This window comes from Lepidochelys olivacea (genome assembly GCF_965140295.1).
Source record: "Lepidochelys olivacea isolate rLepOli2 genome assembly, chromosome: 5".
In the NCBI taxonomy this organism is placed as follows: domain Eukaryota; kingdom Metazoa; phylum Chordata; order Testudines; family Cheloniidae; genus Lepidochelys; species Lepidochelys olivacea.
The window spans coordinates 38,083,498-38,109,474 of record NC_140415.1 but is presented as its reverse complement, the minus strand read 5'-3'; the positions used below and the strand labels follow the sequence as shown (position 1 = coordinate 38,109,474).

The following is a 25,977-nucleotide window of genomic DNA, read 5'->3' as shown; positions in this document are numbered from 1 at the left end:
CTACGCGCAGTATTCAAGGTGTGGGTGTACTATGGATTCATATAGAGGCAATATGATATTTTCTGTCTTATTATCCATCCCTTTCTTAATGTTTCCCAACATTCTGTTTGCTTTTTTGACTGCTGCTGCACATTGAATGGATGTTTTCAGAGAGCTATCCACAATGACTCCAAGATCTCTTTCTTGAGTGGTAACAGCTTATTTAGACCCCATCATTTTATATGTATAGTTGGGATTATATATACATTATATTACCTGACACCTTTGTAGCATGTTAATGGCCGGTCCCACTGGATATTTGGTTTGATCAAGCCCTGTGCAGGGCACACATGCTATATCTATGATAGGTAAGGACGTGCAAGTATGTTTGTGAGTAAAGAGTGCCTGTAGAATGAATGAAATGTTTTAAAAATTAGAAATTGCGTAGCAACTGCAATTATTGCTTTACAGTTATTGCTTTACAGTTTTACAATGATAGAAAATCGGGTTGTGGGGTTTTTTAAAAGCTCTTCACTGTTGATGGTAATAACGGGAAAAGAAAAAGCTGCTTTGCTGTTTGTGGTGACTCATGGACAACAAGATGACAAGTGCTGTTCCTTTGTCTGACCCAGCAAGAAAGTTAAACTTCCCTACAGTATTTGTTTAGCTAAAAGTGATTTGAGAGTTGGTGGGAAAATGTTGCTCAAGATTTTATCTCATTCTACATCTCATTTGTATACTGGGCAACGGATCTGACCCACCTTCCCTTTCATTTTTTCCTATGACACTTGAGCAAACAGACACTGAGGAATTTCTGAATGAATGATGGTTTGAATTCTGTTTGTTTGGCTAGAGAAATATACTTCATTTACTGTAAATGAGTTGTCTGTTTATTACTGTGAAAAAAGTGGGAAATGTCTGTTATTATTATGAATATTATATGTGCCTTTGTCTGTTTGATTACTGCGGATTGAGTATGCTGTCTGCTACATGGGTGCAAGGAGTTAACTTACTCCTAGGTGGTTTTTTGCACACCCAGAGTCAGTGGCTGTAGATAACCCAATCACTGATACTTAAGAAACAACACAGGTGTCAATTCCTGTGAAGGTTTATCCCCATCATGCTCTGATCATCAGGCTGTCTGGTAACCCCAAGAGGAGGAGGGAAATCCAAGCTGGTAAAATGAAACAAAGGGCTTGGAAGAGGTTAAAAGCCTCAGCTCTGAAGCTGAGAACACCAGAAGGACTGCTGAGGAGACACTGACCCTCCTCTCACCAATGTTGAGTTACCAGGGATAAGTCAGGCCTACCTAAATTCTGAGGGAAATGCTAAGCTTAGGTAAGATAAAATACTCATAGGCCTTTTTTGTTGTTTTAACCTTTTTAACACTTTTCTCTCTGCTACATTCCAATGGCTAGATAAATAATACTTTGTTTTGAAGAAGTAGTTCGGTAGGACTGCATAAACTCATAGCTCCAGAAAGGAAGTCTCTAGCGCAGGAGCCAAACACATCTGGACTTGCTGTGGTGTAATCTGGACACCCAGTCTAAAAATGTGTGAGTCACAGGATTCCACGCTAAGAGATGTGCAAGAATTGGGCCTGTCACTTGAAAGAGGGACCCATGGAGGGGCTGAGTCAGGAGTCAAAGATACAGCTTACCTTGAATAGTGGTAGACAGTTACCACATCCATTATAGATGTGGTGTGGTGTGTGTATTTTGACATGGTTTCATCCCTAGTTTATTGCAAACATGATAAGACCTGAAGTAAAACCTGATGATAATTCTAAGTCTGCATTTTTGTACAAATGCCTAATGGTAATTTTTAATTAGATCTCCATTCAGTTCAAGCACTGCCTCTAGTCTAAAGTATTGAAGGTCAAATAGTGATGTTAGAGCACTGTACAGTCAGTCCTCTTGACGTCTATTGTGCTGTGTTTAGAACTGAGTGAATAATTCATAGCAAGTAATTTGCTCTGAGTTTAACCTTGTTTTCTGCTTGCAGAATGTTCTCCAGCAGAGTGCCATTTTTGTTATATTAATTGATTAATCAAAATTTCTCAGATATGTTGTAGTTATTGTTATTTTATGGTTTTCCTTCTGCTCCCAGCCACCAGGGACTGATCACAAAAAATTCAATAGTCGATTTAAAAAATTTGAGCTGCTTTACTTGAGAGGTTGTTTATATAAAACTCACAATATATATTTTTGTACCATACTTGAAAGACGTCCCTGGGGATTTGAAACTCCTAGGGAGAGGTGGGAGATAAACAGGATTAAGAAATTTTAGAAAAAGTTAAACATTTACCTTTTTGGGTCATGTAAGACTTGCCAAGAGGCCTTATTCCTTAAGAAAATAGATTTGCTGGCATTGTGCAGAATTTAGATTTAACTTTGCCTTCTCACAAAATTGCATATGTCCTTGTAGCTGCTAAGAATGTGGTCTGACCAATATCTTGCTCATTTAGGGCATGATCCAATGCTTATTACCAGTGTGCCAGGATTCTGCTGAGGGATTTGGGGAAAGCTGTTCCCTTTTTGTGTAAAGCACTATCCCATCCCATATAAACATACCACTTCAGTTGTAAATACTCCACTGTGTGATCTTACAGTTTGTTTTCTGCTAGCATTTGTGATGATAAAACTCAATTGCTTTAGTGTTTGCAAAGGGGCACAAGCCAAAACATGTTCATTTTTGGATGTGAGTGAGTACTTCCAGAACATTGTGTATAGTATTAATCGAATCTCGTCATGATGGCAGTTTTTTTTCTTTTACACAAAAGTTGAGTTAATATTTAAATTAGGGCTGTCAAGCAATTAAAAAATTAATCGCCATTAATCTCACTGTTAATAATAGAATACATTTAGATTTAAATATTTTTGGATGTTTTCTACATTTTCAAATATATTGATTTCAATTATAACAAAGAATACCAAGTGTACAGTGCTCACTTTATATTTATTTTTATTACAAATATTTGCACTGGATAAAACAAAATAAATATTATCTTTCAATTCATCTAATACAAGTACTATAGTGCAATCTCTTTATCATGAAAGTTGAATTACAAATGTAGAATTATGTAAAAAAAACTTCATTCAAAAATAAAACAATATAAAACTTCAGAGCTTACGAGTCCACGCAATCCTGATTTCTTGTTCAGCCAATCGCTCAGACAAACAAGTTTGTTTACATTTGCAGGAGATAATGCTGCCCGCTTCTTGTTCACATTGTCACCTGAAAGTGAGAACAGGTTTTCTTATGTCACTGTTGTAGGCGGTGTTGCAAGGTATTTACGTGACAGATGCACTAAAGATTCAGATGTCCCTTCATGCTTCAACCACCATCCCAGAGGACATGCATCCATGCTGATGACAGGTTCTGCTTGATAACGATCCAAAGCAGTGTGGACTAATGCATGTTCATTTTCATAATCTGAGTCAGATGCCACCATCAGAAGGTTGATACTCTTTTTTGGTGGTTCAGGTTCTGTAGTTTCCGCTTCGGAGTGTTGCTCTTTTAAGACTTATGACAGCATGCTCCACACCCCATCCCTCTCAGATTTTGGAAGGCACTTCAGATTCTTAACTCTTGGGTCGAGTGCTTTAGAAATATCTTTAGAAATCTCACATTGGTATCTTCTTTGTGTTTTGTCAAATCTGCAGCGCAAGTGTTCTTAAAACGAACAACGTATGCTGAGTCATCACTGAGACTACTGTAACATATGAAATATATGGCGGAATGTGGGTAAAATAGAGTTGGAGACATACAATTCTCCCCCAAAGAGTTCAGTCACAAATTTAATTAATGCATTACTTTTTAACAAGCATCATCAGCATGGAAGCATGTCCTTTGGAATGGCGGCCAAAACATGAAGGGGCATACGAATGTTTAGCATATCTAGCACCTAAATACCTTGTAATGCCGTCTACAAAAGTCCCATGTGAACGCCTGTTCTCATTTTCAGGTGACATTGTAAATAAGAAACTGGCAGCATTATCTCCCATAAATGTAAACAAAATTGTTTGTCTTAGCGATTGGCTGAACAAAAGGTAGGACTGAGTGGACTTGTAGGCTCTAAAGTTCTGCATTGTTTTGTTTTTTTAGTGTAGTTATGTAACAAAAAAAAATCAACACTTTTATTTTGTACTTTCATAATAGAGATTGCACTACAGTACTTGTATTAGGTGAATTGAAAAATACTGTTTCTTTTGTTTATCATTTTTACCGTGCAAATATTTGCAATCAAAAATAATAATATAAAGTGAGCAGTGTACACTGTGTATTCTGTGTTGTAATTGAAATCTGTGTACATTGTGTATTCTGTGTTGTAATTGAAATCAATATATTTGAAAATATAGAAAAACATCCAAAATATTTAATAAATGTCAATTGGTATTCTATTGTTTAATAATGCAATTAAAACCACAATTAATTGATTATTTTAATTATTTTTTAATCACGTGAGTTAATTTCAATTAATTGACAGCCCTAATTTAAATACAATAAATTAACATTTCAGCTTTAATTCATACAATGTTTTATTCTAAAATATTTGAAATTCAGATGTCTATGTATATATGTCTGTATTTATGGAATTTTCCAGGCTGTGTATGTGCTTGAGTACATTTGAACTTTTGTTGTAATGGCGGGAGTTCCCAAGTGTCTGAGATGTCCTTCCCTCATATCCTATCTTTTACCTTAGAGCAATGCCAGTAGACTCATGTTCCATTCCTCAGAAAAGTAGCAACTAATGACCTATTTCTGCAAACATTATTAGGCATAATATTTGACCACCATTCTTGAGGTAGTAAGCACCGCACTGAGTGGTTATTGTTTTATAGACTCAGGCCCTAATATATTAAGTTTAAGTGGAATACAGGGTTTTCACCTACCCTTCATTCAGAAGTCAACTTTTTCATTTAAAAAAACAAAAACAAAAAAATAAACTACATACACACACACACACCACACATAAGTTTACAGGTGAAAAGGCTGAACAGTTGCTTTTGAAAAAATAAGCATGATTTTAAAACAGGCACCTGTGTTTTATTTTGTAAATAATCATTCATCTGAGATCTTATATGCCAAGTTTCATTGTGGAGCAAATAGTCATTAACAAGCTGTGAGCCCTTGAAAAATAAAGGTTATTATAGAAACCGTTTCAGGCCTTTCACTCTAAAGGCATAATTTGCCAACATAGGGAGGTGACATCAACAAGAGAGCAGAACTATTTTTATGATAAATATTATAAATAATATGCACTGTCATCTCATGTTTCATGTTTATTTGAAGATTCTACATTTTTCAAACTTTTCTGAACCATATCAGATTCTAAAAAGTGTTTAAAGATCTGTCTTTGGCCAGGGCGTCAGCGGTGTGGAAAAACATACCCCTGACCTAGCTCCTTGTATGGACCTAACTAAGTTGACAGAAGTATGCTTCCATCAACCTAGCTACTGTCATTTAGGGAGGTGGTTGTGATGTTGCACTTCATATGTTTATGGAAATATGCTTATGAGTGTAAATATAATATAATTGGAATATGCTTTATGCAAAAGGTCTCTTGTATGGTATCATTACAAGCTTATAATCTACTGAGCGTGTTCATCTTATTTGTATGAATGTATCATTCTTGTATCTGCAGCTAGAAATATGAAGTGTTATTCTGAACTCCTACTGGAACTATTCAAAATGTGGGCCATTAATGGTGGCTTGGAATCTTGATGGTTCCCATCAACTAGGACAATTGGTGGTTAATGCCTCTGTTTACTTGCAAGCCTCCACTGCATACATACGGGCCAGTCCTGGAGGAATGGAAGGGGGCTCACAGGACATATGACCATGTCACGTGGTAGTGGAATCCATCTTTAACCTGGTGCTTTTCCATTTAGAAGGAGGGGTGGGAACCCAGAGAGAGACAAAGGATTCCCGCCTTGTGCCAAAGCTATAAAAGGGGGTGGGACAGAACAAAGAGGGCTGCAGTCATGAGAAATCCCCTAGCTACCACCTGAGCTGGAACAAGGACTGTACCAGGGGAAAGGATTGGGCCCAGACTAGAAATGAGTCTAGTCTGTGAAAGAAGCTTATTGGAACTTCTCTGTGGGTGAGATTTACCTGTATTCAGTTTCTTAAACATATTAGGCTAAGACTTGCATGTTTTGTTTTATTTTGCTTGGTAACTTACTTTGTTCTGTCTGTTATTACTTGGAACCACTTAAATCCTACTTTTTATACTTAATAAAATCACTTTTGCTTATTAATTAACCCAAGGTAAACAATTAATACCTGGGGAAGCAAACAGCTGTGCATATTTCTCTATCAGTGTTATAGAGGGCGGACAATTTATGAGTTTATCCTATGTAAGCTTTATACAGAGTAAAATGGATTTATTTGCGGTTTGGATCCCATAGGGCACTCGGTGTCTGGGTGCTGGAGACAGGAGCGCTTGCTAAGCCATTTTCAGTTAAGTCTGCAGGTTTGGGGGCGTGGGTCAGACCCTGGGTCTGTGTTGCAGCAGATTAGTGTATCTGGCTCAACAAGGCAGGGTTCTGAAGGCCCAAACTGGCAGAGAAAATGGGCTCAGAGGTAGTCTCAGCACATGAGGTGACAGTCCCAAGGGGGTTTCTGTGACCCAACCCATCACAGTGGTATTCGTACTCCAATGTAAAAACCCCTGTCTCTTGCTGTAGGCTATAGGCTGCATTTATGCTATGAGTTTATGCTAGTATAGTTATAGTCAATCTCCTGAACTTTTTTCAAGTAATTTAAAAACAGATTTCACGAACTACCATTCAGTAAGATTTAAGAATTAAATAAAATAGGCCTTGAAAAAATTGTTGCTTCTTTGTAAAAAGGTGAACATTGGCATCAGTGTAAATAACAGAGAATATAATATTAGTAATACATGTGACAGATTTATAGAACTACTCAAACAAATAAAGTTTAGTTTCAGTTGTTTTTAGCAAAAAACATTGTTAATGCCTACTTTAGTGTCTAAGGGTCACATGTTCGTCCCAGGTAGGGCTTAACATATGTTTAGCTATTTCAGACCTCTATATACTGAATTGCTAGAAGCATTCCATGCAGTTATGGTCTATGGGTATGTCTACACTGCAGTTAAACACCTGTGGCTGGCCTGTGTGAGCTAACTTTGGCTCACAGGGCGTGGGCTATGCAGCTGCTTAATCGCAGTGTAACCATTCAGGCTTGGGCTGAAGCCTGGGCTCTGGGACCCCATGATGGGAGAGCCCAGGCTCCAGCCTGAGTGTGAACATCTACACCGCAATTAAACAGCTCACTAGTGTAAGCCCATGAGCTCAAGTCAGCTGACACTGATCAGATACGAGTGTATAATTGCAGTGTAAACATACCCAAATGGGCCTGACCTTGCAATCCTTATTCAGATAAAACTCCAGTTGAACTCAGTGGGTGATTTGCCCAAGATAGGACTGTAGGATCAGCCCCTATATAATTAAGGATGGGAACCAATGCTTACTATCTTTTTATAGTGACAAATTTATAATTAAAAAGTTAGGAAATTATTCACCCACTTTTCATATGCCATATACATTAAGGTATATGTTTGAGGCTAATCTCTAACATATTTTGTGTGTGTGCACGTAGACACAGACGCACAGGGTTTTTTCCCCAAGTATATGCTGAACCATATGGTTAGATAAACCAAAACCTAGAATAGTGGAGTTATGTGCCTAGTTTTCCATAACATCATGATTGTTAAATTGCACCTTCTGGTTATCAGGAAAAGCCAATTGTGGGCTGACATACTGAAGATAACAATGTAACTTGTTTTACTGAAAATGTAACCTTTGCTGGGAAAGAACATTCTGTTAAAATGTATAAAGGTTTATAACTCTTTAGTAGTAATAATAATAAGAATTAATAACAAACCCATTTTTTTCATCACCTATAGTTGTGTGCATGCCATGGACAGTTCTACACCTAACTGAATATGTCTGCATTCACATACTTGATCTGTCTATGCATGTCACATATCTGCACACTTAATTTAGGAGCACCCTCATACGTCTGCATAGTTAAGCATGCCAACCTTGAAAATCTGTTGGTATATTCTCTGGGCCAAATACTCTCCTTAGTTCTGCTGGTGCAACCTCCATTATGAGCCTCAGGGTCTAATTTAGGAAGGATATGTTTCTGTGATGTTTTCAGACCTGTCAACAACACAGCATTAATTCCTCAGTGCACAGGAAGCTGGCTTTCTGATCTCCATCTCATTGATGAGACTGTGAAAGCATGCAGTATCAGAATTTGACCTGTAGTATGCATAATACCAATTACACACACCTCCAGCGTACTGCTATGTGAAGGGTTGCAATGAAACAACACATTTGACCACATTATGAATTATTCTGACAAATTATTTTTTTAATTCCCCCATAGCAAAATTTATGTCCCGTTTAATGAAAAGTGTGTCTTCAGTCATAATAATAAAATTAGTATGTGCCAAAATATCACTTAACTCATAATTCACACTCTGAATGTTTTACACTAGTTCTAATTATAAACAAAGTACAACAAATTCGTGAGCAATTAACATATTTCAAGACTAGAACTACCTTTAAAAGTAAAACTTGAAAGGAACACCTGCTATTGCCGAACCATCTTCCCCACTGCACTCCCACTTCTGCCTGTTTATTGGTGAATCCCTATGTAAGATTTTTGCTACTTTGGCTGTTTTTGAAGTTCCTTGTCTTTTCTGGGACCTAGAGGTGCCAGATACCTGTGTACAATATCACCTATCAATCCCTTAACATATGCTACTGGTAAATCATATGTATTTCTGTACATAGTCATAATGCTTTTTAGTGAAAGATGCTGAATACCCTTTTTCACATTTACCTAGTCATCCTCTGACAAAGCAGTAGATGAAGTTCACTAGAAAATCCAAAGATTAACTCCTTTTCCTGTGTTTTGAGCTAGGAAAGTTTTATTATAGCATTTCTGAATTTACAGGCTCCAGATACCCACTTGGGTTATATATGTTTGGTTTAAAACTAAGAATTAGTAATGTGGGAATTAGATTTAATGTATAGTAAATCTAACCATCTAAGGTGTTTGTTTATTTTCCACACAGAAGTGCCGTAGGGACTTCTGTGCTCTACTACGCTTTAGCAATTGGCAGCAAAATACCCTCACACTGCACAGTAGTGGGACAGTGAGGCAATTTTTCTCTACCTGAAGAAAAAGAAAATCACTTTTTGACTGGAGCTATTATATCAGAGCTGGAAAAGGAGATTTTTGCCCAGTAAATAACTAAAAAAATAATTCAGAAACTGTAACTTCTCATAATTCTTAAGTATGTGTCACAAGGGAAGCTAATCCAAAAGCCAAAGCAGAAATACACTTCATTCCATCAATAAGCTTTTCTTTGTTTATTTACATCTATTTTTGAGTCATAAGCTACATGTACTGTAAATAAGTGCCTTTCAAGCTGCAGATAAATATTTTTTAATTTTTATTTTTTATTTAATTTTATTTTCCCAAAGTTTTAACTTATCCATAGAGACATATTCAAATATGACAAAGAAAATACATCAGGAGTTATCTATTCATAAATAAATATTCCTGAGCATTCTAAGATAAATAATAAACTAGGTGACTTTAATGTGAATGGTGAATGTAAAGACTAAACCCACAGCCTTCACTCATGCCCAAATCGTGTGGCCTGTAAAAGTCCTCAAAAGTAGCAGATTCATTGTGTTTACACCACACAGAGGACTCCCAACCACAGAAACATTTTGCAATGGGGACGCAGCTTCTCCAGGTAATGAAGAACACTGTCCACATCTATTGAAGGGACACCATCATAGGACCTAATCACATCAGCCACACTATCAGAGGCTCGTTCACCTGCACGTCTACCAATGTGATATATGCCATCACGTGCCAGCAATGCCCCTCTGCCATGTACATTGGCCAAACTGGACAGTTTCTATGCAAAAGAATAAATGGACACAAATCAGACATCAAGAATTATAACATTCAAAAACCAGTCGGAGAACACTTCAATCTCTCTGGTCACTCAATTACAGACCTAAAAGTCACAATTCTTCAACAAAAAAACTTCAAAAACAGACTCCAACAAAAGACTGCTGAATTGGAATTAATTTGCAAACTGGACACCATTAAATTAGGCTTGAATAAAGACTGGGAGTGGATGGGTCATTACACAAAGTAAAACTATTTCCCCATGCTAATTTGTTCCATACTGTTACTCACACCTTCTTGTCAACTGTTTGAAATGGGCCATCCTGAATATCACTACAAAAGTTTTTTTTCTCCTAATGATAATCGCCTACCTTAATTGATTAGTCTCGTTATGCCAACTATATATGGCAACCCATTTTTTCATGTTCTCTGTGTATATATATATCTTCTTACTGTATTTTCCACTGCATGCATCTGATGAAGTGGGTTTTAGCCCATGAAAGCTTATGCCCAAATACATTTGTTCATCTCTAAGGTGCCACAAGTACTCCTCATTCTTTGTACTGATCTTTGGTGATTCAGTCACTACTACTGCATAGGATGGAGTTAGGAGCAGAGAAGGAATGAAACCATATGGAGCCACTGTCCAGGAGGAGTATAGTCCTTACTCCCTGACTTCCACCAAGTACAAAGTCCATTTATTTTGATAGTATACAGACGTCAAAATTTGCCTCTCTGACCTTATTCAGGCCAAATTTCCACTTAGTTCAGTCAGTGTTATCTGAGCACAGATTTAAAAGTTTGATTCAACTAAATCCCTGATTCTGCAACTGGATCTACCCTGAGGGACTCAGACATCCATGCAAACAAAGCTCCATTCATTGTAATGGGACTCTGTGGGGACACGGGGATCTGCGTGTGTGGGTCCAGTTTCATGAATAGCATTTAAGAGACCTAGCAGAAGGGGGAAATAGCACAAGTATCTTTGGAGAATGATCAATAATATTTTCTTAAAGGTGTAGTGAAATACTTTTCAAAATAAATAAATAAGTAAAACAATTTAAGAATCCCTCTCAAGTATCAGAATAGGCATATAGGCCTAGCATTTACAAATACATTTCAAACAAATTATTGAAGAGTCCATTCATCCTTTACTTGCCTGCCAAGACCTGATTTACCTGCCAAGATTCTATATTTCTCCTAATAGAGTTGACAACATCCCTAAGACTCCTAAAGTAAAACAAATTTATGGCAGATTCCTGCATTTTTTTCCCCAGTAAATATTGGTGACATCAGCCACTGCACAAATAACACACAACATAGAACTCAAGTCTTGTCAGTTAAAATGGCTTTCAGTTAATCTTTTAAAAGGAAGATTGAGCATTTACTTCAGCAAATACTATGTAGTAATCATGTGCTTACTGCTTATATAATGCTTTTCATCCATACATCTCAAATTGATTTACAAATTAGGAAACTAAGGTTCAGAGTAGTGAATTGCCCAAGGTCACAATGCAAACCAGTGGCAGAGTATGGAACAGAACTGGTTTCCAGTCCTCATCCCCTTGGCCACACTGTTCATTCTTTACATTATTTTTTTCAGTTTAGTCAAAATTTTCATCTGATTACATACTACTTTAAAGATGTATTATTGAAAGGAAAGCACCCTGGGTTGCTTCTTGCACATGTTTTTTTTTTTATTATTGTTTGAAATCACATCCATATCTTTTAGTACTGATGGAGTTTGAATATACAGTCAAAACATGCTATTGTTGCTTTTCTTGTTACTACATGGAAAAACACACAAACTGAATTTTACCAGTTGAAAATACTGCATGCATAAATCACCTACCACATATGGCTGTTACGTTTGTTCTAAGCAGTTGATTGGCTGTCTGCATAAAAGGTACACACAAGTTAAACATGAATCTGTAAAGCATATTACAGCCACTTACAAAAAATATATAAAATTATAAACATATTTGCATTCACTATTCTCTTCTTAAACTACTTAAAATACACCTAAAGACAAGTGCTGGCACATTAGGCTTAATATCGCAACAGGCTGTCATTTTAAATAACAAAATACATCATTGGGGGAAAAAACTGTTTTGCAATGAGTTAATACACATTTCTTTCTTTCATAGGCCATGATCCTGCTTTGGGATCTGCTAATGCAATCTTTTATATCCATGAAAAGTTCCATTTGTTTCACCTGGTGGTGATTGAGTGATTATTTGGTGGTATATTAAAATATGTTTGTTTTATGTTGCTGCAATTGTTGTACTGTCTGTAGGCTGTCATGTTTGTCACCACAGTGACAGCCTGCCCCTGCCCTTATTCAAATCAGTGATAAAAGCTCCCATTGACATTAATGTGAACAAGGTCACATTAATATGAAAACTTATATGAAACTGGGGTCTCTTCCAAGCTATGCCTAACTGTCTAATATGTTTGCTCAAAAACCTAGAATACTTTGTCTTTGTGGTGCATTTTTGAAAATACTGTCTGTACAATAACTAGAGTATAAAAAGCAAAATTCTCTGTCCACTCACTGAAGAAGATCCAGGTATTGCTTTGCAATCACTGCTCGTCTCTTGCATCCAGAAAAGACCACCAGGCTTGCAAAGTTCCCAACCCCTAGGTAAGAAGTTGTGTTCTTTCATAGTTTAGCTTTGCTCTCTGCATTTCACCTCCCTCCGCCTCCACACGTTTTCTTTAACTTGTCCTTGGGCAACCTCTGAATATAATACAGATAACAGCATTCCCTGGAGGGCTTCACACTCTCCCCCCCCCCCTTTTGTTACTGGAGTCCCAGATCTCTGCTGGACCAGAATGGTGCCTGAGGCATGGTCTTGATCATTTGACTCGCTGGGATGCAGTTGCACTACAGTGTTCTGCCTGTGGGTGCCTAATAAATACCCCGTTGAACTGGAGGTACCTCATATAGACAGAGGCAGCATTTTCATTGATGTGTCTTTGAGATCTAACCATCCTGAGATCTCTGTTGTCTGACACTGTGATATTTTTAGTGTTTGAATGTCATTCAGGTATAGTACTTTGAGGCCATTTTGTCCAAAGCCCTACTAATGCATGATTTGATAATCTTTGTGAGTTTTTGACTCATTGTTATTTAAGTGGGGTGTGGGAGGGTGTTGGCACTTAAGTTTAATAATAAGGTACGTAACCAGGTTAAGTAAAATATAAAAATTAAAAATGTCTAGATATTCCATAACAGTCCAGCATTCCCATTTCACACCCATTCTGTCTTTATTTGAATCCATCCCACTTTCATTCAAGATGGAGCAAGGTTCAGCAAGTCCTGGCACATCTAGATATACTATCAAAGAAGTGTGGTGTGTTTACTGGCAGATCCAGCTATTATTAAAGGTCTGTGGATGCTGGACCCTTCTCATTTTAAGCTACAGTTATCAGCAAAATCTTTTCTGGTCCTCCGCTCTTTGGAGCTATCTTACATGATTCCACAGGCTCTTTTAGCTCCTATATCTGCCAGTAAGTGTGATTTGAAAGATGCAGCCCTGAAAGCATGAAGAACAGAATGCTTGGCATGAACTCTCATTAAAATTCTTTCTGCTGTCAGGGAACAATTTATATGCAGATAACTAGTGGAAGCCTGCTGGCCCTTCAGGATCTTTCCTGACAATGCTCTGTACTCTACAATGCACATTATGGATCTGTGAATATGCAAAGATTCATTAGTATCAACAGAACATTGCATACGATCATTGAGCGATAGTTCAATATTTCACTTGATGAATTTTATTACATATTTTGAATAAACTAAGTAGCACATTGTTTCCACCATCCATGTGGCTTATAGAAGTAGATGGGTCATTCCTGAATATATTCAAATTTCACAAAAGTTTACTAATAAAATATTTGTTTATTCTCAGTTATTCACACAGCTGTTCCATCATCAAAATAGTATGCTCTCTGTCCTTGAAAACATTGTGTAAAGGAATTGTTACAATACATGTAACCACTTGTCGAGTAATAACTTGGCTCTTTCAATTTAAAAAAAGAAAAGGAGGACTTGTGGCACCTTAGAGACTAACCAATTTATTAGAGCATAAGCTTTCGTGAGCTACAGCTCACTTCCTCAGATGCTCTAATAGCTTATGCTCTAATAAATTGGTTAGTCTCTAAGGTGCCACAAGTCCTCCTTTTCTTTTTGCGAATACAGACTAACACGGCTGCTACTCTGAAACCTGTCAATTTAAAAAGAAATTCCACTGCAGATTGGTTTACAGTACACTTGCAAAACTTCATTTAAATCACACAAACACAGTTCTGTTATTTTTTAACTAAAGGTATATATTTAAAAACAGTAAGCAGACAAAATGTACTTTTTTTTTGCTTCCAAACTAACTGTGAAACCGACAAACCAACTTAAATTAAGATTTCCAAAAGGGAATTTGCTCTTGGGCTGGAAGCTTTTATGCTAAGCTTTTGGCTAGAAGTTAAAAATAAAAAGCTTAGCTGTTTGTAATGGAGATGCTGTTAGTCTCTGCTGTAGCAGGACAAGCAGCTCTCTGCATTTTAGTAAAAAGGACTTCATAATATGGCACTTGATATATGGCATTTTTGTACTTCAGTGATTTATAGCAGTGTGTGTGTTGCATGTGTGTGTGAGACAGAAACTTTAACAATCAATGAGGAATTTTATTTTTCTTTAATTTCCCTGCATTGTTTTCACAGAGAGGTCACTTGTCCCTCAAAGAATATGTTCTGCTTTGTGAGGTTAATAATGCTTCTCATTCACAAATCTAGGAGAGGCAGAGGACATAGGGGAGGGGAAGAATTATATTCACTGATAATGACAGGTTTCAGAGTAGCAGCCGTTTTAGTCTGTATTCGCAAAAAGAAAAGGAGTACTTGTGGCACCTTACCAGAGACTAACAAATTTATTTGAGCATAAGCTGTAGCTCACGAAAGCTCATGCTCAAATAAATTTGTTAGTCTCTAAGGTGCCACAAGTACTCCTTTTCTATTCATTGATAAGACATCTGGTGAACCTGAGGTGAAAAAGCTTTGTTCCCTTTCCCTTACTCCATTGGGATGAACTCATCTAGCACTTCTGAAAAGGGAACTTCCCTGGAAATACCTTACATTCATTATTTTCCTTTTACAATTGCTAATTTTTTAATGTGCTTGACCTTTAAACCTGTTGTTATAGGACTGTGAAAAAGAGCTCAAGAGTCTCTTTCAGCTGCCTTGGTTCCCATGTGACCGAGATGGAGAATAGATTCAAAATACTGTTCCTCCCCAGGCAATAGGAGACAGAAGAGACAAGCACTGTCACTTCTGAAGAGGCTAGTCCTGGAGTAAATTCAGTGTGAAAAAGGAAAGAGTTCCTGTGAATTGCAACTCCTCCTTTGGAGCTTGGATTATTACGGGAGGAGGATTTCAGAGGGGTTTTTTTTTTTTACACAAATCTCACTTTGAAATGGAATACGTGGAGTGAGCTTTATAAGGGCAACTGAAGTTTCACTGCTAAAAATACTTGGGGAATTTTTCAAAATGAGTATTGTTATGAAGCCAAGATCCCGATCTACCAGCTCCTTAAGGACTGCAGATACAATTTGGTAATGTGTTTTGGGGTTTTCTTTTCCTGATGCTGTCATCCTCCCACCCCCCATTCTCTCACACAAACACACTGAAAAAGTGGCTGTATTTAATGGTGTTTGACAGATCTTGCATGGTTACTAGAAATGCTCAGCTGTTAAGTTTAATTGAATAGTTAATAGCAAAAAAAAAAAATTAGTGTGCTCCTCCTTGTACAACAGTGTGTTCCTAATATTGAATAAGGAATGCAGATTATCAATTGGTCACATTTACTAATCAGTTGAATTCACTTGAGACACTTTTTAATATGTGACACTTGATCTGAATTATAACTTTAGTTGCTGAAATCAAACTTGCAGATTTGTAGTCTCATAGGTAAAATGAAAATTGTAGTTTTCACTGGCTATTTTTGGATACGTATACACAGTTAATGGTTTCTGTTGCATTAATAGACTTATTGCTCATGGATGACTGTCCACAGAAAAGACAGACAGCAGCTACAGTGACATAAAGTGAGATTCTGCGCTGCATTATGGATTATGCATTTTTCCTCCACTCAGAAAAGTGAAAGTTGACTAAATTAGCAGTCAATACAGTGTGTTTTGTTTTCTTGTTAAATTTATCGTCTGGTGATTGTCAAGGTTATATTATCTGTTGTTTAATTATTCTCATTACTAAACTGAGTGAACTTTGTGGAGCTTGATTAACACAGGAAGGGCAAATTTTCTCGTAGCTATACAAATAAACAAATTTAGCTTGTTAGTGAATTTCCTACCTTTTTCTAAATCTCCTACCTATATCATACCTTATTATGGATATAAAAAAACCTACAGTATTTTAGGGTAATGGTTCAGAACCCTGCACTGACACTGTAGTAAACTATGGTGTTTTGGACCATTAAAGTAAAATTCTATACTATTTTTTTAAAGGATTTTTTTCTATTTCTGAAAAATCACAATTGTTGCTTAGAATTAAGCAGTATATTTCCTAGGTGCTTTCACTGAGATGTGTAATACTAATTAGATACATCTTTAGCTGTCAAACCTGTCAAGTTAACATAGTTGATCTTGAGCTTATAAAAGTTTTGTTTTTGCCATAACTCCACAAGCTTTTTGATTGAATCACTCCAATCCATACAGTACAGGTGAGAGTGATAATAAGTGGTAACTAATTGTTTCTAGTTATCTTGTATTAAAACAAGATAAAATGGAATAGTGTTAACAATTTCAAACTATTGACCACACTATGCAATCCTCAGAGCTTTCTCAAACAAAACCCTCACTGATGTCAGGGATAATTTTGCCTGAATAAGGACTGCAAGATGTATCCCCAGGTATTGATTTTTTTATTTTTGTTTTAAATGTAATAAAAATAAGAATTGCAGTGATCTATAGAGAGATAGATCTATACTTTGTACAATATTGTGTAACATGGTGAAGCAATAATGTCCTAGAGGCCTCAACTGATCTAAAATAATACATAATCAATCTCAGTATATAGCCTCTAAATCAGTGAGACAGTATATGAATGTCTTAGCTTGTACATAAGAAAACAATATGCAACTACACTAAATATCTTACTTAGAAGTGGAGAGGTTATTCAGAGATACCATTTTTACTGCTCTTCTTTCTCACAAAAATATATTTCATGCTGATGTGTGCATACCCTACAAGGTCTCTGACATGACAGCTTGATGTTCTGTCTCTCTAATCTATCTTTTTGTCTCATTGTGTGGCCCCCTGTCACTGTAGCACATCTGAATGAATATACTGATCTGGTGGGACGGAATATATTTCCTGCTAATTGTGAATATTGAATTGATGTGCACTGAGATCCATCATTTCCTGGCAATTTGGAATCATCCCTCGTGCAGAGGAAGTGGTTAGCAGGGGAATCCTTGGGAGCATGGATTTGTGGGGCTTGCCCTGGTCTCTAGTGGCTTGAAAGTTGAACCAAACCCTTGTCACTTCTGTGAGGGGACAAACCCTATCTCTTATGAAAGGATTGACAGGAAAATTGCACAAGTGAAAACTCCTGGAATGCTCTAGCCCCAACACAGAACTAACTTCCGTAGGGGAGCTTTGGGATCAGTGAATAAAATTGTCAAAAGAGCCTAGATGATTTATAATCCTAAATCATTTAGGCACTTTAGACTCATAAGTCACTTAGGCACCTTTGAAATTTTTATCCAGTGTCGTCATTTCAAACCAGGATGGTGATGAAGGTTGAATCTAGACAAATTCAGTCTGCAGATAAGGTGTAAATTTTTAACGCTGAGAGTAATTAGCTATTGGAACAATTTACCAAGGGTCATGGTAGATTCTCCATCACTGACAATTTCTAAATCAAGATTGGATGTTTTTCTAAAAGATATGATCTAGGAATTACTTTGAAGAAGTTAATATGGCCTTTTATATACAGGAGGTCAGATTAGATGATCACAATGGTCCCTTCTAACCTAGGAATCTAAAGGAGCTCTTTAATGACCTGAAAATCAAAAAGGAATCCTACACAAAATGGAAACATGGATGAATTGCTAAAGAGGAGTACAGAAAAATACAGGGACAAAATCAGAAATGCTAAGGCAAAAAATGAGTTACACCTTGAAAGGGACATGAAAGGCAATCGGAAGAGGTTCTTTCCATATGTTAACAGCAAGAGAAAGATGAAGGAAAGTGTAGGTCCTCTTCTTAGTGCGGAATGAGAGCAACTATCTAATGACATCAAGAAGGCTTCAGTCTTCACTAAAAAGGTTAATAGTGACCAGATACTCAACACAATTAATATTAACAATAAAGGGGAAGGAGCGCAAGCAGAAACAAAAGGAACAGGTTAAAGAAGGTAAATTTGATGTATTCAAGTCAGCAAGGCTGCTGAAATTCATGCTAAGGTGCTTAAAGAACCATCTGAACCAATCTCGGAACCACTAGCAATTATCTTTGAGAACTCGTGGAGGACAGATGAGATTTCAGAAGACTAGATAAGGGCAAAACATCTTTCAAAAAAGAACATCTATCTTTCAAAAAAAAAGGGAACAAAAAGGACTCAGCGAATTATAAACCATTCAGCCTAACTGTAATACCTGGAAAGATAGTAGAAGAAATGATTAAACAATCAATTTGTAACCCCCTGGAGGATAATGGTATTATAAGAAATAGCCAGCATGGATTTGACAAGAACAAATCATGCCAAGCCCACCTACTTTCCTTCTTTGACAGGGTTATTGGCCTAGTGGATATGGGGGAAGCAGTAGATATGGTATATCTTGATTTTAATAAGGCTTTTGGCACAGTTCCACGTGACGTTCTCATAAGCAAAGCAGGGAATTTCCGACTAGATGAAATTACTATAAGGTGGATGCACAACTGATTGAAAGACTCAAGGAGTATAGCTTATCAGTGGTTTGCTATCAATCTGCTATCCAATAGTGTTCTACAGGGGTCAGTTCTGGGTCTGGTACTGCTTAATATTTTCACTAATGACATGGATAATGGAATGGAAAGTATGATTATAAAATGTTTGGATTGCACCAAGATGGGAGGGGTTGTAAGCACTTTGGGGGACAGGATTAGAATTCAAAATGCCCTTGGGTAAATTGGAGAGTCGGTGTGAAATCAACAAGATGAAATGTAATAAAGACAAATGCAAAAAAACCTACTCTTTGGAAGGAAAAATCAAATGCACAACTACAAAATGGGAAATAACTGGCTATGTTGTAGTATTGCTGAAAAGGATCTGGGGGTTATAGTGGAACACTTATGAACATGAGTGAACAACATGATGCAGTTCCAAAAAAAAAATGGCTAATATCATTCGGAGGTGTACTACAGGAGGTAATTGCCCCTCTGTACTTGTCAGAACCTGAGCTGGAATACTGTGTCCAATCAGAGCTCCACACTTTAGGAGAGATATGTACACATTAGAGAGAGTCCAGAGGAGAGCAACAAAAATGATAAAAAGTTTAGAAAACCTGGCCGGTGAGAAGATATTTAAAAACAAAACAAAACTGGGCATGTTTAGTTTTGGGGAAAGAAGACTGAGGGGGGACCAGATAACGATCTTCAAATATGTTGAGGGCTCCTACAAAGATGACAGTGATCAATTGTTCTCCATGTCCTCTGAAGGGAAGACAAGAAGTGATGGGCTTTATCTGCAGCAACGGAGATTGAAGTCAGACATTAGGAAAAACTTTCTAACTGTAAGAGTACTAAAGCTCTGGAACAGGCTTCCAAGGGAAGTTGTAGAATCCCCATCATTGGAGGTTTTTAAGAAAAGGTTGGACAAACAACTGTCGGGGATGGTCTAGGTTTACTTGATCCTGCCTCTGCTCAGGGGGCTGGACTTAATGACTTCTTGAGGTTTTTTCCAGCCCTACATTTGTATATTCTATTATTCTGTAATGGAAACAGATCATTGTTTTTCATGAGAAAAAATGAGAAGTAGTTGTTTGTTTTGCAGTAAAAAAAAATAATTTGACATCACTTAAGGCTGCCTCTCATTCCTAACTTCACAAAGGATACTGGTGTTTCAGCAGAAGAGCCTGTAGCTGCTGCATGATATCAGCTTTCGAATGAAATAACATTGGCATGACATTTGTATTCACCAGGAGAAATACCGGTATAAAAGAGCAATTCACTGTGAGGTAAATTCTTGGTTAAATCAGAAATAGATGCACTTTAAGTGAGCTATGTAATCATGATGACTTAGTTATTTATTATTGGTAAGCAGAGATCGTTATTTGGGGACCAGAGTTTCCATTCTGCTGAAAATTGTGCATTTCCAGATTAGTTTCATTTGGAAATGGGGAATCTGGGAGCCAGCTCACCAAAGAGCAGAGCCAGGGAGCCATGTAGCCCAGAAGCTAGCTAGCCCAAAAGCCCCACCACCTATTAGTTGAACAGTCAAGTAGCTTGAGAGCCCAGGGAGCCAGGACACTGAACAGCCAACTGACCAGCTCCTGGAAACAAGTCAGGAGCTGACCAGCCTGTCTGTTTGCATGGTCTCTATTGGATGTTTTGACAAAAGCTACATGTTCCCATAGAACATTTCAATTTATTCAAATCAGCATTTCCGATGGAAAGCTGTTCTCACAGAAAATGCTTGTTTCATTTTCATTAAATGCAATTATAGTTTACCTTATTAACTGAGTTTTTGTGTGATTTTGCTGCAATTCACCCCTCAGATGCTATCACAAGGTGGTCTCTTTATTTGAAAAGTGAGCAACTGATGTGAAAAGAGGAAGGATAATGGTACCTTTTGAAATAGAGGGGTTAGCGAGAAAGTTAAAATAGCCTCTCTAGTCATGTAAAGGAAGCCATTATGCCATCTGGTGGTTAGATTATTGCAGAGTCAGCATGCATGTTTGGTTTGGAAGGAGGAAAGTGAAAATTACCCCCTCTTTAGGGACTTATAAACAGAAGTCTTCTGAAAGGACAAAAGAGTTGATTCTCCTGTCACACTGGAATAAATCGGGATTAATTCCATGGATGTCAATGAGGTTGATTCTCCTCTCATGCTGGTGTGAATCAGGAGTAACTTCACTGAAATCCAGGGTATTGGACCAGTGTAAAACTAATGTAAATGAGGAAAAAATCAGGTCTTATGTATACCTCTGACTGCTGAGGTCAATCACAAGCATGCAAGTAGATTCTGTACTCTCAGGTTACAGACTGTCCTCTTAGAAGCTAGAAATTCTCTACTGAGATAATCCATATATGATGGTACACACAAAGCAGCAACTGATTATTTTGAGAATAAAGATGATTTAACAGTTTTGCTGTAACATTAGTATGATTTCTTGCTGTTGAAAAAGCTATTGGCATATTTAACAGTGAATTGAGGTTTACTTAATTCCTGAGAAGATGCCATCAATGTTTTTATTTTGTACCATTTCCTGAAGGAGTTATGTTTTGTATCTAATAACATAGAAATTTGATATTTTTCTCACACATTATGGAAGTCTAACAAAGTGAGAAAATCAACTATCCCATGCTATCCTATATATACCTTGCAAACTTACATCGAAAGTTTGTTCTTCCCACTTCATTTCTGCTGTGTTGGAACTTATACCAATTTGAGTCAGCTTAGTTACGTAAAATACCCTGTCAAGGTTCCTCCCCCACTCTGAACTCTAGGGTACAGATGTGGGGACCTGCATGAAAAACCTCCTAAGCTTATCTTTACCAGCTTAGGTCAAAACTTCCCCAAGGTACAAAATATTCCACCCGTTGTCCTTGGACTGGCCGCTACCACCACCAAACTAATACTGGTTACTGGGGAAGTGCTGTTTGGACGCGTCCTTCCCCCCCAAAATACTTCCCAAAACCTTGCACCCCACTTCCTGGACAAGGTTTGGTAAAAAGCCTCACCAATTTGCCTAGGTGACTACAGACCCAGACCCTTGGATCTTAAGAACAATGAACAATCCTCCCAACACTTGCACCCCCCCTTTCCTGGGAAATGTTGGATAAAAAGCCTCACCAATTTGCATAGGTGACCACAGACCCAAACCCTTGGATCTGAGAACAATGAAAAAGCATTCAGTTTCTTACAAGAAGACTTTTAATAAAAATAGAAGTAAATAGAAATGAAGAAATCCCCCCTGTAAAATCAGGATGGTAGATATCTTACAGGGTAATTAGATTCAAAAACATAGAGAACCCCTCTAGGCAAAACTGTAAGTTACAAAAAAGATACACAGACAGAAATAGTTATTCTATTCAGCACAATTCTTTTCTCAGCCATTTAAAGAAATCATAATCTAACACATACCTAGCTAGATTACTTACTAAAAGTTCTAAGACTCCATTCCTGGTCTATCCCTGGCAGAAACCAGCATATAGACAGACACACAGACCCTTTGTTTCTCTCCCTGCTCCCAGCTTTTGAAAGTATCTTGTCTCCTCATTGGTCATTTTGGTCAGGTGCCAGCAAGGTTACCTTTAGCTTCTTAACCCTTTACAGGTGAGAGGAGCTTTCCCCTGGCCAGGAGAGATTTCAAAGGGGTTTACCCTTCTCTTTATATTTATGACACGCCCCCCAAATCTCAGCTAGGGTGAAACACTGGCTGGGATTTCTTCCTGGAGCTCTAGGAAAAACAGAGTTAATAAGACACATGCATCTCTAAATATACTACCAAGTACATAAAGACTAACAATATTTTTCACATCTCAAGGACGATTTTAACCAGTTGATTCTGGGAAACTTTCACGGGAGAGTGCATCAGCCACTTTGTTAGAAGCTCCTGAGATGTGTTGGATGTCGAAATCAAAATCTTGGAGAGCTAAACTCCACCGAAGAAGTTTTTTGTTAGTTTCCTTGACGGTGTGAAGCCACTTCAGTGCAGCATGGTCGGTTTGCAGGTGGAAACGCCGTCCCCAAACATATGGGTGTAGCTTTTCCAGAGCGTAGACAATGGCGTAATATTCTTTTTCAGTGACTGACCCAGTTGCTTTCCCTCTCAGACAGTTTTTTGCTGAGAAACACTACAGGGTGGAATTCTTGATCAGGTCCTTTCTGCATTAAAACTGCTCCCACACCACGCTCGGACGCATCTGTGGTTACTAGGAACGGTTTGTCAAAGTCTGGGGCCCTTAGTACAGGGTCAGACATGAGTGTCGCTTTAAGCTTGTTAAAGGCCTTCTGACACTTTTCGGTCCACTGAACAGCATTTGGCTGTTTCTTTTTGGTTAGGTCTGTCAGTGGGGTGGCGATTTGGCTGTAGTGTGGTACAAATCGTCTGTAATAACCGGCCAAGCCTAAGAAGGATTGAACCTGTTTCTTTGACTTTGGGACAGGCCACTTTTGGATAGCATCCACTTTGGCCTGTAGGGGGCTGATAGTTCCTTGACCCACCTGGTGTCCAAGGTAAGTCACTCTGTTTAGGCCTATTTGACACTTCTTAGCCTTAACAGTTAGTCCTGCCTCCCTTATGCGCTTGTTAGCCGACGGCCAAGGATGTTTGGTGAGGTGCCAGCTATGCCCGTTTATACCATCCGTGACTTTAACCGCTAGGACGCACTGTCCCTTCGCGGCGGGCAGCCCGGGCTAGGCTGACGGATGCCCCAAGGTCCTAACCACCCGTGACTTTAACTGCTAGAGCTCAGAGCTCCTTCGCAGCGGGCAGTCAATACTGACTGACAGGTGCCCCAATGGCAGCACTAAGAGCCTCTCCACACCCGTGACTTTAACTGCTAGAGCTCAGAGCTCCTTCGCAGTGGGCAGCCAGGATTGACTGACAGGTGCCCCAAGAGTTTGCCCCGTGGAGGCGGCACAACTCAACGCTAGGCTCTTAGTACTCTCACCTAATGGCCAGGCTTTAGAGCCAAAACGGCTGAGGTTCTTTAATTGTGTTGGCTGCTTTACAGTAAACCAGAGAAAACAAGTCAGGCTTATGCATAAATGGTTACCAAAATTTATTAAGCTAGATTCTAATCATGTGGTTACAAAATTGCTAGTGCCTACTTATTTAAATGTAGAGATGTTACACACACAAACAAGTTACAAAACTGAAGCCACAATCCCAAAGAAAGAAAACAAAGTATAGAGCTCTATTTCAAAATATGTGTACACTAAAGATAGGAGATCAGGTGTGGGTGCTTCTTACCCTCCTTGCATCTCTCGATTCCAGCGGTGCCAAGCCAGGATCGGTCACTCAATTCCGCGGAAAGACGAATAAGGGACAAGGCGTAGGGACCCTCTTAGCTGCAGAAGCCTTGGGAGGCTGTCACTTATCTGACCAGCAGATAGATAGTGAAAGCACTCAAAAATCATGGTGCTGTAGGTCCCCTACTTATACCTCTGTACTCCTTTATTCTCTTTCTCCTTTCTTATGCCAAATTGAGGCTGGTCTGTCGGGGTGACGCCAGCTTTCACAAGAGTAGTTTACACTTGCAAAGGAGAGAAACAATAAGTTTCGACTACTGGACATTTCTTTTATCAGGGTAAATATTTTCCCACCTAGGATGTTGGTGTGTGTGCATCACGCTATTTAGTTGGGGCTAAGAGCCATGTCTGTCACAGGGCCTCTGCCTGCTGTGAGCTTAATCCTTGTATCTGTTCCCAGAGGCACATTGTAGCAGCACACCTGTGCTTTCACAGCTTCAAAGGCTGTGCTGGAATATATGTTAAGTGCCCTGTTCCTGCTTCCTCCTGTGTTTCCAGCAATGCTGGTCTGAGGGGGTGGGGGCTGGCTGTCTGGCTACATTCCACCCCCTGATGCACCACACTACATCCCAGATTGCAAGGTGGCGGTGATGCCAGCACCTCTTGCCCTCCTTGGGGAAATCTAGAAATACCCAACAACCAAATTAGAGGATGAGGGTTCGCGGAATTGGTTAGGATCCCTTTTTAGCTCTAGGTATCTGATTTGTGTGGAGGACAGAGCAGTTTGAATCAAACGCTTCATAATACATAAAGTTACACAAAAAACAATTACAATAATTAAAATGGTTAAAACAGTATTCACAACCGAATGTAAAAACGGGGAGAGGGAGAATCCCAAGTGTTGAGCTAACCATTGCATCCATGAGGTTTGTCCATTCTCAGCCACTGCATGTAGTGGTACAAATTCAATTCCCAGTCCATTGGTTGAATCTAGCAAGGTGCACATCCAGCAATTTGTAGCACCAGCAGCTGAGGCGATGGTTTGGATTGCTCCCCGAAGAGGATGTTCTGGTATTGCCAAGGTGACTGGAGCCAACAGAAGGATCATGAGGGCTTGCAGGAACACATCTCTGGTGGGTCGTGTTCTAGCTAAAAAACTTATTTTAAAACCAAAAGCAAAAATTACACCTGCTATTATAAGTAATGGCAAATATATCAACAGTCCATAGTAGTCTCTAGTGATCAAACAGGTCTGCTGCATGATCCATTTTGCTGACAGGTTAGCTGGCAGGTTGCTCGGAACCATGGGACCATTCCTGCAATAAATCACATGGTCAGCCGGTCTTGGATGCGATCCAAGCCTCTGTAATGGTTATTAGCCTTTTATCAGCATTTAAGGCACTCCATACACCTTTCTCTTTATAGGCGTGCAAAACGCAGGTAAAGGTTCCCAGGGCTGGGTGTTTAATCACAACAGTATCTCCGGGAGCATACTTGGAACTGTGCAGTGGTGTTCTGGCAGGGGAGATAGCTTTCCCTGTAGGGAAGAATCCCCTGCTGATTGGACTTCCTGTAGGAGTCTGTTGTTTAATCTCTGCACCACTTCGTCCAGTCTGTCTCCCCATGTGCCATCAGTAGGCTTCAAGTGATTCTTTAGCAACCCATTCCAGCGCTCGACCATGCCATTAGATTGAGGTCGATATGGAAGGTGGAAGGTCCATTGGACTCCATGGTTAAAGGTCCATTCCCTTACAAGTTTATTCTTAAAATGCGAACCATTATCTGATTGGATTTCTTGAGGCATTGGGACAATTGCTGTTAAGCGGTTTAGTCCCATAA

The 25,977-nt window shown here is 38.6% G+C and overlaps 1 protein-coding gene across 5 annotated transcripts in view; it reads left to right on the top strand.

The window, feature by feature from the left end:
* The window catches only part of PDE4D (phosphodiesterase 4D), a 763,522-nt gene that overhangs the window by 504,078 nt on the left and 233,467 nt on the right, over positions 1-25,977 (top strand). The window contains exon 1 of one of the 5 annotated variants that reach the window (XM_084628699.1): positions 15,448-15,554. The exons of the other annotated variants lie outside the window; for them this stretch is intronic. Within the exon in view, the coding sequence (XP_084484825.1) occupies positions 15,490-15,554 (65 nt within the window). The 5' untranslated portion in view covers positions 15,448-15,489. Of the gene's footprint in view, positions 1-15,447; positions 15,555-25,977 lie in introns of those variants that run through there. 5 annotated transcript variants of the gene reach the window in all.